An 18,682-nucleotide genomic window follows, 5' to 3' on the forward strand; every position below is an offset into this window, starting at 1 on the left:
AGGCGTACCGCGGAGGAGCGCTTTTCAAATCTCCAGCTGCCCAAAAAAAAAAAAGCCGGGACGGGACAATGATTGCAACACACACACACACACACACACACACGGTCCCACACACTGCACTTCTCTGGGCAACCAGAGACGACCCTTTACAGACGCGTGCACATACTGTACCTTCCACTCAGCATGAAACTAATCTTGATATGTCAGAGCAATACGATTCTGATCGACCCCCCCCCCCCCCCACCCTGAAGTCTGTGCAGAACATTTGCATGTGTTGCACAACACACACACACACACACTCGGCCCACAATTGAACGTGCGATAGGAAGCAGAAGTCAACAACTAGCCAGCCACAAAAAGAGGAACTTACAGCGCTGAGCTGAGGACGCAGTGGGACTGTAGGATATGCATGGCAGCGCTCCTGTGTGGACTCGCTCTCTGTGTGTGTGTGTCTCTCTCTCTCTCTCTCTCTCTCACACCCTGATGTCTGTGCTATGTTGAGCCTGCCAACCCAGTCAAATACAGCCAGCCTTCTCCCTCCCTCTTCCTCTAATCTGTGGGACTTTCTTTCTCTCTGCTGCTGGCACCACCCACCTCCACCACCCCCCTCCACCCTGATTGGACGGCAGCCAGCTGCTCCACCTGCGACTCTGACAGCGGCTGTGGGAGGAGTCTGACATGGACATGTAATTGCCCCCCCGGGCTCCTCAGGTGAGCGAGGGCTAGTCTCGTGAGACTTTGACTATTTTGGAGACGGACGGTTTTTCTTCTTTTTTAAGCTGAAGCAGCAAAACAGGAAACTCACAGCCATATAATCAAATCAAAGTTTAGAAGACAAATACGAATTTGAACCAGAATTTGAAGAATTTGAAGAGGAAGATTAGCACACATGAAGTGCTCTAGAGCAGGGGTCCCCAACCCCCGGGCCGCGGCCCGGTACCGGTCCACGGCTTGGTTGGAACCGGGCCGCGGAAAAAAAGTGAATAAAAAAAGTTTTAATTATTTTTTTAATCAGTCGGAAAAATATATTATTTTGAAAAAGGACCGGATACACCCGTGTGTCGGTCTGAGCCGCGTTCAGGAGTCTTAAAGTTCGGGTTTATCGCTGCAGGCGAGTCTCACGCGCCGAACCCTCTGCTGGCGGCACATTTCAGTGACAAAGAATCTTAAAACATATTCAACCTGCTCCATGAATTCTGTCACTTCAGGGAAATGACAACTGTTTTCAAGTTGGCCGATAAAGTCGCTGCTGTGTGGGCGAGTGAACAGCGGAATATTCTACATGTTTCAGACGTTGACCGGGTGGAAGAGGCTTTTCAAAGAGTTTGAGCGGTACTCCAACCACAAAAGACCCGACTGCAAAAGAATAGACCTGCAACCCATTTGTAAACAAACCCACCCGGTGAATCGAGCCCGTCCGAGCTAGAAGAACATGTGTTCGAGATGCAAATGACGGTGGCCTTAAGGGACATTTCACACAACAACTCTGCCGGTGTTCTAATGACCGCGACCAGAACTCGGTTAGGAGCAGCGGACCAAACACACGTCTGTGTCGCCGTCTCCATCAGCGGCTCGTTGCAGGTAAACAAGCGCACGGCTCACACTCATTCGGCATAATGATGAGTTGTAGTTTTGGCACTTTATGCCCTTCGTATAATTGTATGACGTCATATTTATTACGTCATTTATATTGCCGGTCCGTGAAAATAATTTCTGACACGGAACCGGTCCGTGGCTCAAAAAAGGTTGGGGACCGCTGCTCTAGAGGTTATTGGAGGCGAGCAGGATGGTGGAGGTGGATTGGAGCTGTACGCGTCTCCCTGTGCAGCTCACCGATGTGCTTTCAATAGTCTTTAGACAACAATGGCGCTCGATGCCACAGAGGAATAAGCTGGAGATAAACAGACAACACCTGTTTTGGTCGATTCACGGCATTTGTTTGACAATAAAACTATTTAAAAATGGGATATTACCGGCCTTCTGATTAAAAAGGTAAATTCATCCAGATTACAGAAAGACTTCCTGGAGACGTGTGCAGCGGTGCGCACGGTTTGGGTTTCATGTCTCGTGGTCGGGAGCTTTTCGACCTCGCTGCCTACACAATGCAAGTGGATGGAGTTTCATTTGTGACGCTCAAAACAAGTGCACATTTTACAGCTAATGTTACACCAGAAGGACACCCACGTCTCCATAAGATACATGTTGCTGTTGACTTTGTTTGTTAAATGTCCCTTTCGTTGCTACTTTGGGTACAAGGGGAGGAGCCGGCAATCTCACATTTTCCACCCCCCCCCCCCAAATAAAAAAACTCAGCAAATTAAAAACCAGAACTATCTGCATGGCCGGCCACAGGTGAGAGGTGAGAAGAGACAAATATGTCCAGTATGTGACGTTTTAAGTGAAAAAGACCGAGAGGCACCTGCTCTGAAGCTGAAGCATGAAACAATCTGAACAATACAAAGAGACACCAGTGAAAGAATGATATCCATAACAGGTCTGAAAGAGGCCCCTGTGCGATGTGTGGAGTGCTACAGTGGCCTATTGTTCAGCGGGCATGCTCCAGGCCTCCAGCTGGCCCGCGCTATACGTCCAGTGCTAATGGACACTTTGTTCCCTCGTGTATCCCACCACTGTCTAAATTACAGGCCGAGCCAGAAGGGCGGTAGCCTATAGCATGCCACGGAGTGAAAGCGAGACAACTCCCTCGGTCCACACACACAACTTCACAGCAACCCACACATATGAAGCCATCATAAACATGGAGGCAAACAACTCAAATATATACAGCTCGCTACTTCCGGTGCAATGGAATCTAAAAAAGAAGAAGAAGACCCGAATGGCGACACGCAGGCCTGTGTTTAGCTGCATTTAGTTCACATCAACCTGTTGTATACGTCGCTTCCATGGATGCTACTTCAAGACGTATGCATAACGTTAAATATCGTAATTTGTGTTCATCGCACCGGAGGAAAGAAGTGCGTTTAACCACGCAGCTAAATGTGAATGTTCGAGACAACACATGGAAGAAAAAGGCATTTTTAGGCTTTTTTACAAGCTTAAGTTCAAGTTAAGTTTTTTAACTTAAAGCTGTGGTTCCCTCGCCTGTAAATGCTCTGGGTGTGGGCTCCGCTGCTCCGTGTGACGAGGCAACGTAAACGGCGTGTAGATTAACTATCAACCGGGCGCAGCGGGCGCACCTCAATGCACAGCCGCTTATCTCTGCGTTGCACGTCCGCTTGTTTACCAGCGAGCAAAATCACACACGCACTAAAACAAACAGCGAGGACGCGACACAGAGGCAGCCGCGGTGTTTCTAGCATCGCAGCCTCTTCGTGGTCGTGAACGAGACTCCTCGAGGGACGCGACACAAAATGATTCCAGAGCAACATGAGATCCGAAGCATCAGCCTGAAATAATAAAAAAAAAATTTAAAAGCCCAACCGGCAGTTTCCGGCTGTTAACTTCTTCGTCTTCGTCTTCTTCTTCTTTTTTAAACCTTCAAAACCAAAAACCTTCTGTAAATGTGGTCACAAATGTTTGACACACACACACACAAACACACAGGCACACACAAACACACACACACAAAATAAAAGTGACGAGCTCCATGAGATTCATGTTCTCAGAAACAACTTTACATCTCAGACTCTTTCTTACACACACACACACACGCACGCACGCACGCACACACACACACACACACACACATACGCCCACGCCCCTCGGTTCATGTTCTCCACCTGCTTCATGGTCACATCCATACATGCCGTGTGTTTACCAAAACAAAAGACCTTCATCTCCAGACGGACCATACCGGTAGGTACAGTTTGTCTCTCTCACAGACGCTCAACATTAACATCGCCAACGAGCGTCATCAAAAAAATAATCCATATCAGGAGCCCCACAACGCAAGTGCTCTGAAGGGGAAGAAAGGGGGAAGGATTAAAAAAAGAAGACGCAGAATCATGTTGACTTTTTGCAAGCGAGAGAATAATCTGATCATCAGAGGGAGAGAACACAGCGTGGGGGGGGGGGGGGTAAAGATGCATTCTACATATATGGAGAGGGAGAGGCTCACCGACCCCCCCCCCCCCCCCCTCCTCCACACGTGTGTGAAGATGCATCTCTCCTTGTATGTCTGGCTGCTGATCCCACAGTTATGTTCTCACGTCTGGTGCTTTTTCCAGCCGAGAGGATCAGGTCGTACCTGTGGCGAGCACCAAGGACAGAGCGGTCTAAAGTACAAAGAACATTGTGTTCAAACCATATTACAGTTTTTTTCAGGCGCTACCAAGCGTTTGTCCAAACAGTGGTCACATTTTCAAAACTCTAAACACAATTAGCACAGCATCGGTCTTTTTTGTGGCCGTACCGTTCACACATTTCATGTCGTTTTCAAACGAAATGCAGTCAGTGAACACATTTCCATAATGCTTACATTTTCTTAACAGACAAACTATACCTCCAAACAAAATTATGGATTGTTTTTGTATTATTTACGAATGTTAACACACAACATCCCACAATGGCAAACACAATATTCCAAACCTTAGATACAGTCTAAAAACCTATTCTGCAATGATGTCAGTTATAAAAGAAGATATCTCAGCTGGTAATAAACAAACAATTGATTCCCCATCTCCTCCCGATGGTAGGAGTTTGGAATGTTTTTGAGAAATATGTTTTAGCAAGTTTTGGATTAGAATTAACCTGTAAAACTGAAACATAAAAGTCTATGCAGTTTTTGTAATGTCAGCAAGAGCCAGTGTTTTGCAACCTGGTGTACTTTGATTGACTGGAAGGAGCTCGTGAAGTGAAAACAAGAGTTATTCTTTGACAGAATAATTTCGTGGCTTATCTCTGTGGAAAGAGTTATAGTTTCCGCCATGAAAGAAATAACCACTATTTCTGTTTGTCCTCTTGTTGTGGGAATCCCAGAAACGTCAGAACATCAAACGCCCTCGTGTTTGGGTTTTTCTCTCCTTAGGGATGAATTTTCATCTCTCCATCACACGTTACTAACTCTGCTTTCTCCCCGGAGTCCTTGTGACTTCACGTCTCATGGGGTCATCGGACCCTATGAGACGGCATAGATCCTATCTGCCTGATGGATCATCGAGGTCTGGGTCGTGGAATTCCTGCTATCGACAACGCCACTGTTCTGTTGAGACTCCGCCCACTGTTGAGACTCCGCCCACTCCTCCTCCCCACCGCCATCTGCCTGATGGATCGTGGAGGTCTCCATCGTGGAATATGCCTACTATGAACTATTCATACACTCTGTCACATTCATTGAATGTATTTAAACTCTAAATCTGTCCTTCTGTACACATGGCATCTATTGCACCTGTCCATCCTGGAGAGGGATCCTCCTCTGTTGCTCTCCTGCAGGTTTCTTACCTTTTTCTCCCCCTGAAGGGTTATTTGGGAGTTTTTCCTGATCCGATGCGAGGTTTTGGGGCAGGGATGTCTATGTGTACAGATTGTAAAGCACTCCGAGACAAATTTGTAATTTGTGAAATTGGGTTTATCATATACAGGGATGGGCATCGAGAACCGGTTCTGTTTTAGAACCGGTTCCCAGTGAACCGATTGTTTGGGATCGTCAGCCAAATTCTTTAACGGTTCTGCTAACGGTCCTCTGTGGCGTTGCGCATGCGCGAATTTTTTTAGTTTCTTCTTCAGACTGCAGCAAACATGGCAACTAGGCAGAAGCGTTCTAAAGTTTGGCTCTATTTCACACGACAAAAAGACAACTACGCCACTTGTAACGTGTGTAAAAAGTCTATTTCGTCGAAGGGAGGAAATACAACAAATATGAAGAAGCATTTGAACACAGCATGAAATTAAATGACAGGAATGTCGTGTGTTCGATGCAGCAGCTTAACTAACGTCGGCGCTTCATCTCTTTCTGTCCAAGGTAAACTCCTCAAGTGATCACAACCACTCACTGTGTGAAGCAATGTGCCTTTATTGTGTGGAGTCGATCAAGTTATCTTCTGTCCTTCGTTTGAAGCATACATTTGAGCTCCGGCATTGGTCTCCCGTTATTGATCACTTCACGTTTGGATTGAAAGTCCAGTTTTGAGAAATGTTTGATCGTAACGGTGTTAATGATCGGAGGGCGTGTGTTATCAGCAAACGTTCGCGTTATCGTGTTAACCCATTATTAAACTGAGCATATCGATTTTTAATCCATTATTAAATTTAGCATATAGCTACGCTAGCTTAGCTACAGAATCTTCCATTGTCAGCCCCCTACATTGAGGCAGAGGTCGTGTTTGCCTCCCCTCTTAATGTGGCTTTATGTCAGCTCAGCAAATTCAGCGATTTTGTTAGTGCCATTTGTTTCATTGTGTAAACCAGCTTTCACTATATAAATAATCTCCATTGCCATCCAATTTAGCTGATGACGTTCAGAGTCAGACCGGTTCAGAGGCTGGTAGTCTGTCTGGGTCGCAGGCTACAGCACGTCTTGTACACCTCCTCATATCTTTGTGTTCAGGCATCCTCCACCCCATCTGAGAGAGTGTTCATATACCCTTTAAAAAAAGGAAGGAGCACTGTAATTTCTAGGAACATGTTTAAATTAAACAGAATACATTTTATTAAAGTGATGTAAGTTTTATTTTAAATTCAAGAGGAATATGTATAAATGTTTTTGGTTATTTAAAAAAATGTAAATGTGTATGTATACATACTGTATATGGTGTGTGCAGCATTATAGAAAATTATATAAAAGAAAATTAATGTAAATAAACCCGTTTGTGCTCTTTTTTTCACCCCTTGCCCAATAAGAATCGATAAAAGAATCGATAAGGAATCGAATCGATAAGCAGGAATCGATAAGGCATCGGAATCGTTAAAATCGTATCAATTCTCATCCCTAATCATATACACATATTTATACATAACATCACCCGTAGGCTCACACAGCTACGTCTGGAAAACTGGATGAAAATCCTCTTTATTCTCATCCATTCTCGTCTGTGCCTTGACTTTCATGAATCTACTCTGAGAGCTTTTGGTGTGAACGCAGCATAAGTGATGGGAAAATGTATCGGCTCATTTTAAGTGCCTCATCACCGCAATCAATCAGATTATAATTATTGAAATGTGCCTGCTTACAGTCGGCTTCATGGCATGTATCATCCAATGAGATCTCACATAATTATCTCAACTCTTTCAGAATAACTAGATAAAAGCCCAAAGATGATCTAATTGATACAAATGAATAGATACTTATGAGGATACGCGTACTGTATGTTCTTATGTATCATGTACGACACATGTGTATATACATGTACAGGACTGTCTCAGAAAATTAGAATATTGTGATAAAGTTCTTTATTTTCTGTAATGCAATTAAAAAAACAAAAATGTCATGCATTCTGGATTCATTACAAATCAACTGAAATATTGCAAGCCTTTTATTCTTTTAATATTGCTGATTATGGCTTACAGCTTAAGAAAACTCTAAAATCCTATCTCATAAAATTTGAATATTTCCTCAGACCAAGTAAAAAAAAAGATTTATAACAGCAAAACAAAATCAAACATTTGAAAATGTGTTTCCAGGTGTTTCGAGTTAATTAGACGATTCAAGTGATTTGTTTAATACCCTACTAGTATACTTTTTCATGATATTCTAATATTTAGAAATAGGATATTTGAGTTTTCTTAAGCTGTAAGCCATAATCAGCAATATTAAAAGAATAAAAGGCTTGCAATATTTCAGTTGATTTGTAATGAATCCAGAATGCATGACATTTTTGTGTTTTTAATTGCATTACAGAAAATAAAGAACTTTATCACAATATTCTAATTTTCTGAGACAGTCCTGTATATGGAGATGACCATATAGAACTAGACGTTCGAATATGTGTGTGTATGAATCTGTGTGTGTGCGGATCAGTATGTGTGTCTGTATTATTATTCAGAATAAAAAATGTAATCAATTGAAGCAGTGAGAAGACTCTTAATTACCCCCCCCCCAACTCAGTGCAGGTGCTGGAACGCAAGCGTAGCTGCGCAGAATACTTACACCTAAACATACCGGATATGAAAAAAAGAAAGAAAGCCCAAAAAAGCCTGCTGACAGGTCGGCCAAGGAATCCGGACTTTCTTCACTCGAGGAGCGAACAGCGAGCCTCTCTCGCGGCGTTATAGCATTATACTCATATTCATGTTATTAGTATTCAAATTTATTAGTATTATTTCACTTGAACTGCAGCGGTTCGGGCCGGTGTTCTGATGCTCCTCCGGTCCACTCGGGTTCTTGGTCTGAAAGTAGTGCTCACCACATGTCGTAAACAGACGGCTGCGGCTTTTCAACTCAATAAACCATTTTAATTGTGCACTACATGAAACAACGCAGACGCGTAATGTTTGAATTATTGTGTCCAAATGGATATTTGTTAAAGGTTATTTTCATATTCTTTAAAAGCTGCTTTCTCACATCTTCTTGTGTCTAACGACGAGAACACATTTATTTTTAAATGGGTCCAGTATTGAGAGACCCTCCTCACCCTCAATGCACAGCCACTAAACGTGCGTGTATCCCCCTCAGAGTGTTATTACAAGTGTCTTAATAACATAAAGGAAAGGACCCAGCGGAGATATAAAAACTTTCCGCTTAACGTTTGTCATCGTGTGCGAGAACGCCTCGGCCCGAAGGCCTCGCTTCACGTCCACGTAATCGGGAAATCGTGGAAAAATATCGCTGGCGATCCTTTGAGATAATGCTCGGCTACCTGTCCAACGCACGGCCACCGTCTTATAGCCGGGGATCTCGATCTCTCTCTCTCTCTCTCTCTATCTCTCTCTCTCTCTCTCTCTCTCTCTCTCTCTCCCCGTCTGTCCTATGGAAATAAGAGTTCTGTAAATTAACTGAGCTCCCCTCACAAAGCCAGAGCAGATTGAGTGGGACTGATAAGGCTTTTCTTTCAGCGGGAGGCACCTTCCACACACACGGAGGAGGAGAAGGAGGAGGAGAAGGGGGGCCCCTTCCTCCCGGGCGGCACTGTACTCTACGAGAGAGCCTCCATTCCACTAATATTATGTTTTCATTTATGAGAAAGGGGCTTAAACAGGGCCGTGTTTGTTTGTGTTCGGGGGGGGGGTCGGCGTTGGCTCGAAGCTCACTTTCTCTGAAAGACAATCCAAAACGAGAGGAAGAAAGCAGCGGCGAAGAAAAGAAAGAAAGAAAGAAAGAAAGAAAAAAAGAGGTTGCTTCTGTTGTTGAGCTTGTCTGGAGGACCATGAGAACCTTTCCGGCGATTGAGGGACTGAAGACTCTCGGCTGTCCTCAGAAGACCTCCTCCACGCTCGGCGTCACGGCCGAACAGGAAGCCAAGCCCGCTTCATTTCGGGGAAATGTTTACATCCGAGGCCGAGCTTCGGAGTGTGACGCGTCCGACTTCTAAACATCACACACACACACACACACCAACGTGACACTCTGCGAGGAACCCTTGAATAAGCGTGAGGCGATTTGCTCTGGAAGCCATCGGGAATGTTTGAGTGGAGGAGAAAAAAAGAACGACCGCAAACGTCGGAGATGAAGCTGAAAGGCGCACGACTCACCGTTTCTCCTCTCCCTCTGATGGGCTACGGTCCTGCTCCCTGGACGCGAGTTCCATTCACCTTAATTCCATCCAGCAGCCAATCATGAGAGACTGAGGCAAGCCCCACCCTCGGATGCCCGCTTGTCATTCGCCGGTCGGGAGGGGCCCGTCACTGAAACATGACAGGGTCCCGTCCCTGGTGTATCCTTCTCCCTCGACTGATTGTTGTGTATTCTTTTGGAGACGAGGTCGGATATGTGAGGTGTCGGAGGTCAATCGTGGCCGGTCCGGGGTGTGAGTCGGGAAGGGGGGGGGGGGGGGTCTCAGGGATGCGGAGGGATCCAGTCTGCAAGAGAAGGAAAGGACACGGTGAGTCACATGTGAAGATGTGCTGGTTCTCTTAATTCTCGATGAGACCTCGAACACAACGGGACACTGGGAAGCTGTGAGGAGGGATGTTCACAACTAATTGTGTCATTAATTGTGTAACCAGCAGATTTATCAATGATTTAAAAAACACAAAAACAACCAGTGTGTGCAGTCAGAAGGGTCTATTTTGTCGCGCATGTTTCAAGGTCTCGTGCCTTTGGTCATTTCAGACGTCCTCACACATCCGACTCGTTGAGCGTTCAATAAAACATTCTTCTTTTTTATAGCCATAGTCTTATCGCTTTTTCTTTTTTTCCTTTACTACCAATAGAGAGATTACATCCCTCTTTATCCGAGTCACAGCCGACTCCTCCTGTGTGACGCTGAGGGAAGCTTACGCACAACGTTATGATTTGGAGACAATTCAACGTTTGTAAATGTCAAAAAGAAGAAGAAGCAGAGACAAGATTATCGGATGCTGGTGAAATGATGATTTTTTTTAATGAGTTTAGTTTTAAATCAATATCGAAGCGGTTGGACAGACAAGTTAAGGACAACATATATTATCTATTGATCGTTTTGAGCAATTAATCAACGAGCACGGCAAAGGTTATTTTCTATAACATCTGACGTAATGATTCGTATATCGTTGCGATGCAGCCGACAATAAGATTCACTTTATTGACTGGATGTTCTTTTCGGCCCAGCGGTCCTTGTGACTCATTAATAAAGAAACCGTGGATGATATATTGTTTCTTCAGTGAAACATCCAGATTAGTAAACAAAGGTGCATTTGAGACCCCATTGGTCCTGTCATCTTTAACACTGAACAGCAGAACCAGTGGCTTTGGTGACTGACAAATATGTCATGTTAACCCTCTGGAGTCTGGGCTCATTTTCTCGATTTTACAAAACAATGTAAATTCACCTTAAAGGCTTTTGCATGTGACACATCCCAGTGTTTCCCCCACCATTCTATCAGGGTGAGGCCCCGCCCCCCTGTAATGTTCTCTATCGCACCAGATTACAGCAGAAGTAATGTCAGGTTCTTTCCTTCAAGACGTCTTTGTTCTTGTGTTAAACTAAACGTCTGTTGTTGGTCGTCTCTCCAGCAGCATGTCATTCTGTCTCGACGTGTCGTTCACTCTTCTCGGCTCTCCGTCTCGCGCGCCGCAGAGCTCCATGCCGGCGTGTCTGCGCGCGCATCGTGGCGGAGAAGAAAAAAAAAAGTCCCCTGCACCTTCCGCCCCGCGGCACCGACACGTCGCCCTCTGCTTCTCTGTGAATATGGAGGAGCAGACGGGAGGAAGGAGGCGGACTGCCGTGGCTTGACACTCACAGGAGTGCAACAACTCCAACGACACCGGAAGTAAACAAAGTTGCGTTAAGTGCGTTAAAATATTTTTGTGCGTTAATCGCGGCCAAATTAATCGCATAGATTAACGCGTTAACGCTGACAGCCCATATATATATATTTATATATATATCCTCAACAACCGTGTATCCATTTAAAAGAAGCATGAATCAAGAACCCTGTTGGCCTATAAGAAACGAGCTTTGGTGCGTCGGCCAACAGGACCGTGGTGATGACATGCGGCCCGGAGGCTCTCCTCTAATGGAGTGTGTGCTTCATCAGAGGCCTTCTCTCCATCACACCAACTGTGTGTGCTGTTGTTTGGGCAAACAAACAATGAGTTGTGGAGGACGGAGGAGAGAGGGAGGGCATTGTTCGATTGGCAACTGAAAATAAAAAATTAAATAAATCACTTTTTGGGAAAAAATAAAAGAATAAATGACATTCCATATTAATAATGACAACATTAAGAATAACCCAAGTTGACCCTTTCAGAAACCCTCTGACATTATATATAAATATATGTGTATATATATACATATATACTGTATATATATATATATTGTAATATATATATATGTATATATATATATACAGTGAATGAATGAGAGAAATATATATATAAATATAAAAAATATCTATATATATTTTCCCCCTCATCCATCCCCCTCTATAGACTCCACCCCATACTGACGTTAAGAACACACATGCACCAACAAACATCAACATCCAATCACCCCAACCAACCTGACCCTGATGACATGTTTCTATACAGTATGTTAACTCTTTTTTTTCTTGTTTCCTTCTTGAAAAGTGGATGGAAATGTTTCTGTAGACACGGCGTCTCCGCTTTAGGTCGATAATAAAACTTTGGTGCGCCGGCAAACAGGACAGTGATGATGACATGCGGCCCGGAGGCTTTCCTCTAATGGAGTGTGTGCTTCATCAGAGGCCTTTGTTTGTGCAAACAAACATTGAGTTGTCTATCACACTGTGAGGAGGATGAGAGAATGGAGGAGAGAGGGAGGGCGTTGTTTGACTGGCAACTGAAAAAAAAATCACCTTTTAGAAAAAATAGATGAATAAATGAAATCCCATATTAATAATGACAACAATGAAGAACCCTTTCTGAAACTTTATGAAGCTTTTTTTCATACATTGCCAAAAAAAGAAAGAAGCAGCTGCATATATAATGTCTGCGAGAAAATATAAACTGCAACGCTGCCGCCGGCGCCACTGTTCACACGTGCTTCCCTCGAGTCCACTGACCTCTGAGGGCGGCACCGTCCACCTCGGCGGGGCACTTGTGACTGCAGCACATCGTCGCCCTGAGTGTTAATATAAGACGCCCCCCAGCAGCATTTAGGAGGACCACAAGTGCTGTAAAGTTCCCATTTCACTCACAAGCTCAGCTAACGAGAACACTCCATCAAGGTATTTCAAGGAAAACGAATCGGAACGCAATAAATCTGGGTAATGACACACTCCTCTACTCTGAAGGCCATATATATATATATATGTATATATATATATATATATATATATATAGTTGCCTTCTTAACTACTGTGTCCTTGTATGTACTCGTTGGCCCTTGCCCCCACCCCCCTCCCCCTATCAAGGAAGTTATGCTCATATTAATATCCCATATTTTCAAGGTCGGGCCACGAACATCCAGATCGTCAAGTGGTCTGTGGAGGAAAGGAGAACGTGGCAGCGAGGAGACGAGGAGAGATAAAGAGAGATTGGGATCATGTACCCTGTGTTTTTTTCGCAGGAGGCCACGAGGTAAAGAATCGACTGCTGCCTGTTGGAATGGAGACAAAATAAACCCACCAATCGGGACTGGAAGACGAACAACAGGAAGAGAGAACGGGGGCGCGTCGAAAGGCCGAATCGGTCCAATCAGCTTCAGGCTTCACGGCCTCAACGTACATTAAAAGACGAAGGTCTGGGGTCGTGCTCTTGACCCCGCCCCTCTAAACAAGTGACCAGTGGCTTTAGCGTTTCGTGGTGACCTTCCATCGGCTGGCGAGAGAAGCTTTGACACTATACGGAGGGCGGAAACTAAGAACCTCATATTGTGATGTAACGGGGAGATACAAGGCTACCATCATGTAGTGCATGTATAGGCAGAGGCTCTTAAAGGGACAGTTCACTCTAAAACCAAAACCACATATAGTCCCCGTTACCTGTGGTGTTGTTTACCAATCAAGATTGTTTGGTTGTGAGAGAGCTATTTTTAAAGATACCGGCCATCTCTTCAATATAATGGGACTTGATTTCCCAGAAAACCGTGACCCGGTAACTCCGGATCATCTACGGGCCTTGTTGTGATTTTTTTGTCGGATCTATTGTCTTTATTTCTATATCCAACTAAATCCAGCCAGACGCAAGGATGACGCCCGCATTTATTCTCGGCCACACCTCCTTTTGTTGGCATCACACACACACACACACACACACACACACACACACACACACACACACACACACACACATACAGATATTACTTTCCCTCCCAGGACAGCTTCCACATTTTAATTGGGCCTGCAAAAACTGGCATTTCTTCCCCTGAAGGAACGAAATGTTCTCCTTTTAATTGCACGCTCTCAAGATACCGGGTTGAAAAATGTATGTAAAGAATAAGTAGCGAATGCACAAGGTCGCATCGCAGACGGCGAGCATCCATTAAACATGACCCGCTCTCTCGCTCCTCTCGGTTTCCGAGAGATCGATGTCCACCCCCTCGTTCCTCGGGAAGAAAGGAGACGAGGTTATACGCCGGGTGGAAATCGTTACGGTCAAAAGGCGGTCTGCCGTGTTTTGATGGGCGAGATATCAAGTTACGCTATAATTAAAAGACACTGGAACAATATTAAGGAATTATGTCTTTAGTCCAATTAAGTTCGGGAGGAGCAGCACGGACACGACGAGCAACAGAGGGAATGAGGAGCGTCTACGTGGGGAACGTTGGCTTCCTTTACTGCGTTGTTTACTGCGTTGTTTACTGCATTGTTTACCGCGTTGTTTACCGCGTTGTTTACCGCGTTGTTTACCGCGTTGTTTGCCCCTCCGGCTGCACAAAGTCTTACAATTTGGGCTGTGAGACTGCTTCTTGGTTGCGGGCTCTTTGACCATATACTTGAACTTTAAGGAGGGGAGGAGGAGGGGTGTGGGGGGGGGGGGGTAGCCGAGTCTACAAGACACCTGTTAAGACCGCTACGCGCCTCTCGCAGCAGCTGCCGTGCTCTGGTGTTTTGCCGGCGCCCACGCGGCAATTTGATCATTACGGCGAAACGCCCGTTGGACGTGGAACGTGCTCTCGCCTGATCTCCGCCGTGTCTGTCGTGTAACCTCAGAGGAGGGCGATGGTGGCGATGATGGCGATGGTGATGATGGTTTCAGCCCAAAAGCTCCTGAGTAGGAACCCCGGTGGTAAAATTCACACCATGACAGCAAGGGGGGGGGCAGCGCTCCCCGACTCCCAAGGGTGGCGCGAGTGATTGGTGGTTAAGTAATGGGGTCTAAGTTGGTGATGTGGCGCAAAGGGAGGTGAAGAGGGGGGGGGGTTAGTACCCTCAGGTCATAAGCAAGTAGATCATGTTCCAGGCTAATTGCTGCCAGGGCCTTATTGAGAGGTGCTAATAGGTCACAACAAAGTGCTAAATGCGACCTCTGCAGCCGTTTTCCTTAGCGTCTGACCTTTTGACCTTGAGCGCACACAAACACAGACATCTGCATACACTAAAATGTTAATGTTCAACATAAATGTGTACACACACACACACACACACACACACACGGGAGGGCGGTGGTTTTACATCCCTCCTTTTACCTGAGGTCGAGGGACAAGAACGCAAACTTCACTCGCATATATTTTAGCAGGAAAACTAAATTCCAAAACACGGAGCCTCTGGTTTCAAACCGTTTGCACTTTGTCCAACTTTGACCCCGGCGAACTTTCACACTGGGATCAGCGGCAGCCAGCCCCGTCTCATGTGTTCCTCACTTAGATGTCAAACAACGACACAATATTCCCTTTAGGTTTTACACGTGCCAACTGCGTATGTGTGTGTGTGTGTCTATAAGTCTTCATAGACACACACACATACACACACACACACACACTCTGAATCCTTTCTCGCCGCCCTGCTGGAAAGGGGAACACGGTGTCCTGCCCGACTGTGCTGGTAACAGCATGTTTCCTCTTCTGTTTGCATATGTGTGTGCATATAGATACTGTCTGCTCAGCCAAGGACATGTAGGGGCACACCCGGGGTTGGCAGGTTCACAGGGAACGCCAATACAACATGAAAAACATATTTGTGTGTGTGTGTGTCGCCTTTGCTTATTCTTTGTGAGGTCCTGGGACAGGCATGTGGTATGTCTACAGATTGTAAAGCCCTTTGAGGCAAATGTGTAATTTGTGATGTTGGGCGATATCAAATAAACTGAATTGAATTCTTCTGCACGTCTTCATCCGACCATTCCAACGATTCTCTTTCCCTCGTTTCGTTTGGCTTTTTCTTTCAACCTCGTTTCTTTTGGTGCTTTTTTTCCCGTGCTTCTCTGCCTTGCTATCGCGCCGCGTTCCGATCTCCTCCACTCGTCTGCGTGTCACTTTCAGAACTAATGATGATTTAAACCCCCCCGCCCCCCCTCATCCTCCGTCCTCTTGGGAGAAAGCAGAGCCCCTTTGACATTTGTTACTCTGGCTCCCAGATAAACAGCGGTAACTGCGGATGGATTACCGGACGGGTCCCCCGGGAGGAGAGAGACCTTCAAGTGACAGTTTTTGTATAAAAACGACGTTCAAAAAGATGCAAAAGGACGAAAAAAGAGACGTTAAAAACAACAGAAGTTAGCTGGTCGTACAAAGATGACGCAAACAAACAAACAAACAAAGTGGCTCAGAGCTGCTTTTTCCAAGCTTTCGTTTGCCCCGGAAGAGACGGTTCACGCCCCGGCGGTCCGAGTGACGCTGCAGCTCCGGCTGCCTTGCCCAGTGGCAGGTGAGCCGCCCCCGCCGGCAGGGCTAGTGCCCCCCCCCCACACCCCCTCCAGCAATAAGGGCCGCGGGCTACAGCGATTGAGTTTGGTGGCACCTTCAGAAGTCCTGTTGCTCAGCCAACCGTCCAAAAAGCCCAAATATGTTCAGTTTACGATGGCTTTAAAAGAGCCTAACTTTTTTTCCCTCCATTATGGATCCTGGGACTAGGGGCGCACATGTGTTTTTACTTGTTTATTTTGTTTTTTTGTACCTTATGAATGAATGAAACCATTCATCGAAATCGTCCGTGAACTTTCGTTCAACTGCGCCAGGTTCACTGTGAAAGGCATAAGATGCTCCATGTTTTTTTTCTAACATTTATATTCAGTACTCTCTCTTATTTTGTTGCTCTTCGCCAAACGTTTCGTACTTTCCTAAAACATGTCCTGATTACATTTTGTTTACTTCACTTGATAAACAAAAGCCGGGGTCAGTGCATCGACTTACGAGAAGTTCTATTGAGAACACATGAGCGTCGGCTCCTCAGCGAGTCGGTTACACTTAAGAGTTTGTTGCATTTAAAAAACAGATTCACAGATTTTCCCAAAATGGTTGCGAAACAAGAGCAATTGTTTGCATGTGTGTGTGTGTGTGTGTGTGTGTGTGTGTGCGTGTGTGTGTACATTGCATACTCAGTTTCTTGGGATTTAAGGACTGGGTTCCAGGCTCAAGCCTCAGCTTCAATATAACAAACAACGGGGCAACGTACCTTGTTCGTGGTTCAACTCAGTCCATCAAAAGTCCTATTAGACAGCTCAAATTAACCGAATGATTGAAGTCAGGCTATCTCGGTTTCTCAAAGGCTGATCCGTGCGATGATCATGAACACATATGAGGAATTCCAGACCATAATCATGGCAAAATCTAACACCACCACCACTGCAAGGGCTAGACAAGAAACATGGCAACATATCAGAGTTAAATGCTTAATGCTGCGTTCAACATGAATATACACAACACTTTACTGAAATTGTAGAGGGGGTGTGGCTTATCTCTGTGGAAATAGTTCTCATTTCCACCATCCACCATGGAGGAAATTACTGCTTTATACTTGTAGTCCAGGCAAACTAACTTTTGAAATGGAAAAAATTGCAACAGAATGTATATGGGCACAGAGGTCTTCTATGAAGTGTCCTGAATAACATACTAAAAGTCCTAAGAAATTACTGTTGCGGAAATGGGTTAAATATGCAAAAATCCAAGATGGCCACCATAATCTATAATGTCTCATATCTACACTATCACAGGAGATATTTTAATTATTTATAATACTATTATACAGGTTTTAGACTTAAGAAATCATTTAGAGTAGGTTACGACTTGATTTGATGCAATGGTTATGGAATCCAATATGACCACCAATTGGTCCGTGGGCGTGCTGCGACACCAAAGAACGACAGAAGTATATTCCTAAAGCAAATGGGACTGCTGCAGACATTGCTGCTGTTGGTCCCATCAACATTCGATCCCTCCAGCACTAGCATCTCTTACATACAGTATCTACCCCTTGTATTGTTGGAGGCAGAAGATCCAACAGCACAGCTAGATGTCTTATGGAAGAGCTCACTACTCCTTAATTCTCCAAGAGCAGCAAGGGGTGGTATGATGCAGATATTACATCATGGTCAACACCCAAGAAAGGCCTCAGCGATGTTCTAGCCAAAGATTGATCTTGATCCTTGCGATACATCATGTATCTACTCTACACTGCATTTCGTAACAGCTCAAGCGAAGAGATATGATGTCACTCCAGTCCTGACAGCCCTTATATTGTAAAGCAATGATGAATATCCGGTCTCAGCCCGATGACAGTGATCTGAAGTGTATGGTTCTGAGGCTTGGTGGGTTCCATATGCAGATAGCTTCTTAGGCAGTATCGGACACCTGATGGCCGATTCAGGATTACAGGAACTCCTCGAGATTGCATATGCTAGCTAACACTTTTAGCCACATGTTAACTGGCAAAGCTGTGTTAAGGGTAGTCTGTGGTCACCTGCTTGTAGATTCTGCACGCAATACGATTCTTGTGGCCAATACATACAACGTTCCAGTACCAACTAACCAGGAAGCTGATGACTCCGAAGCTGTAGGTGTTCTACAAAATCCGGAGCGGTCAGATGATGATGACGAGACACACGATTTAGACACCATCACGGCTGACTTGACTGTAGCTGCGGAACTGTATGACAGAACCATGTCGTGTACATTCTCTATGGAAGAGGTGTGTTCATCAGAAGCGTTCGTGCGACTCCAAAGTAAAGTGAATGGGAAGACTGAAACGATGACTGTGCGCACAGAAACATTATGGTTTCACTATCTGGAGATGGTGGATATCTTGCGAA

General features: G+C 45.1%; 1 protein-coding gene and 1 long non-coding RNA gene across 2 annotated transcripts in view; both read right to left on the reverse strand.

Moving 5' to 3' along the window:
• The window catches only part of LOC130203176 (thyroid hormone receptor alpha-like), a 30,958-nt gene extending 21,116 nt beyond the window's left edge, over positions 1-9,842 (reverse strand). Inside the window, exon 1 of the mRNA XM_056429100.1 lies at positions 9,586-9,842. Coding sequence (XP_056285075.1) covers positions 9,586-9,641 — 56 coding nt within the window. The 5' untranslated portion in view covers positions 9,642-9,842. The remainder of the gene's footprint in view (positions 1-9,585) is intronic.
• A 25-nt stretch (positions 9,843-9,867) lies between these two features.
• LOC130203177 (uncharacterized) overlaps positions 9,868-18,682 on the reverse strand; it is an 83,920-nt gene continuing 75,105 nt past the window's right edge. Inside the window, exon 3 of the long non-coding RNA XR_008833456.1 lies at positions 9,868-9,912. This is a non-coding gene — a long non-coding RNA (uncharacterized LOC130203177). The remainder of the gene's footprint in view (positions 9,913-18,682) is intronic.

Source organism: Pseudoliparis swirei, chromosome 13, assembly GCF_029220125.1.
Source record: "Pseudoliparis swirei isolate HS2019 ecotype Mariana Trench chromosome 13, NWPU_hadal_v1, whole genome shotgun sequence".
Classification (NCBI taxonomy): domain Eukaryota; kingdom Metazoa; phylum Chordata; class Actinopteri; order Perciformes; family Liparidae; genus Pseudoliparis; species Pseudoliparis swirei.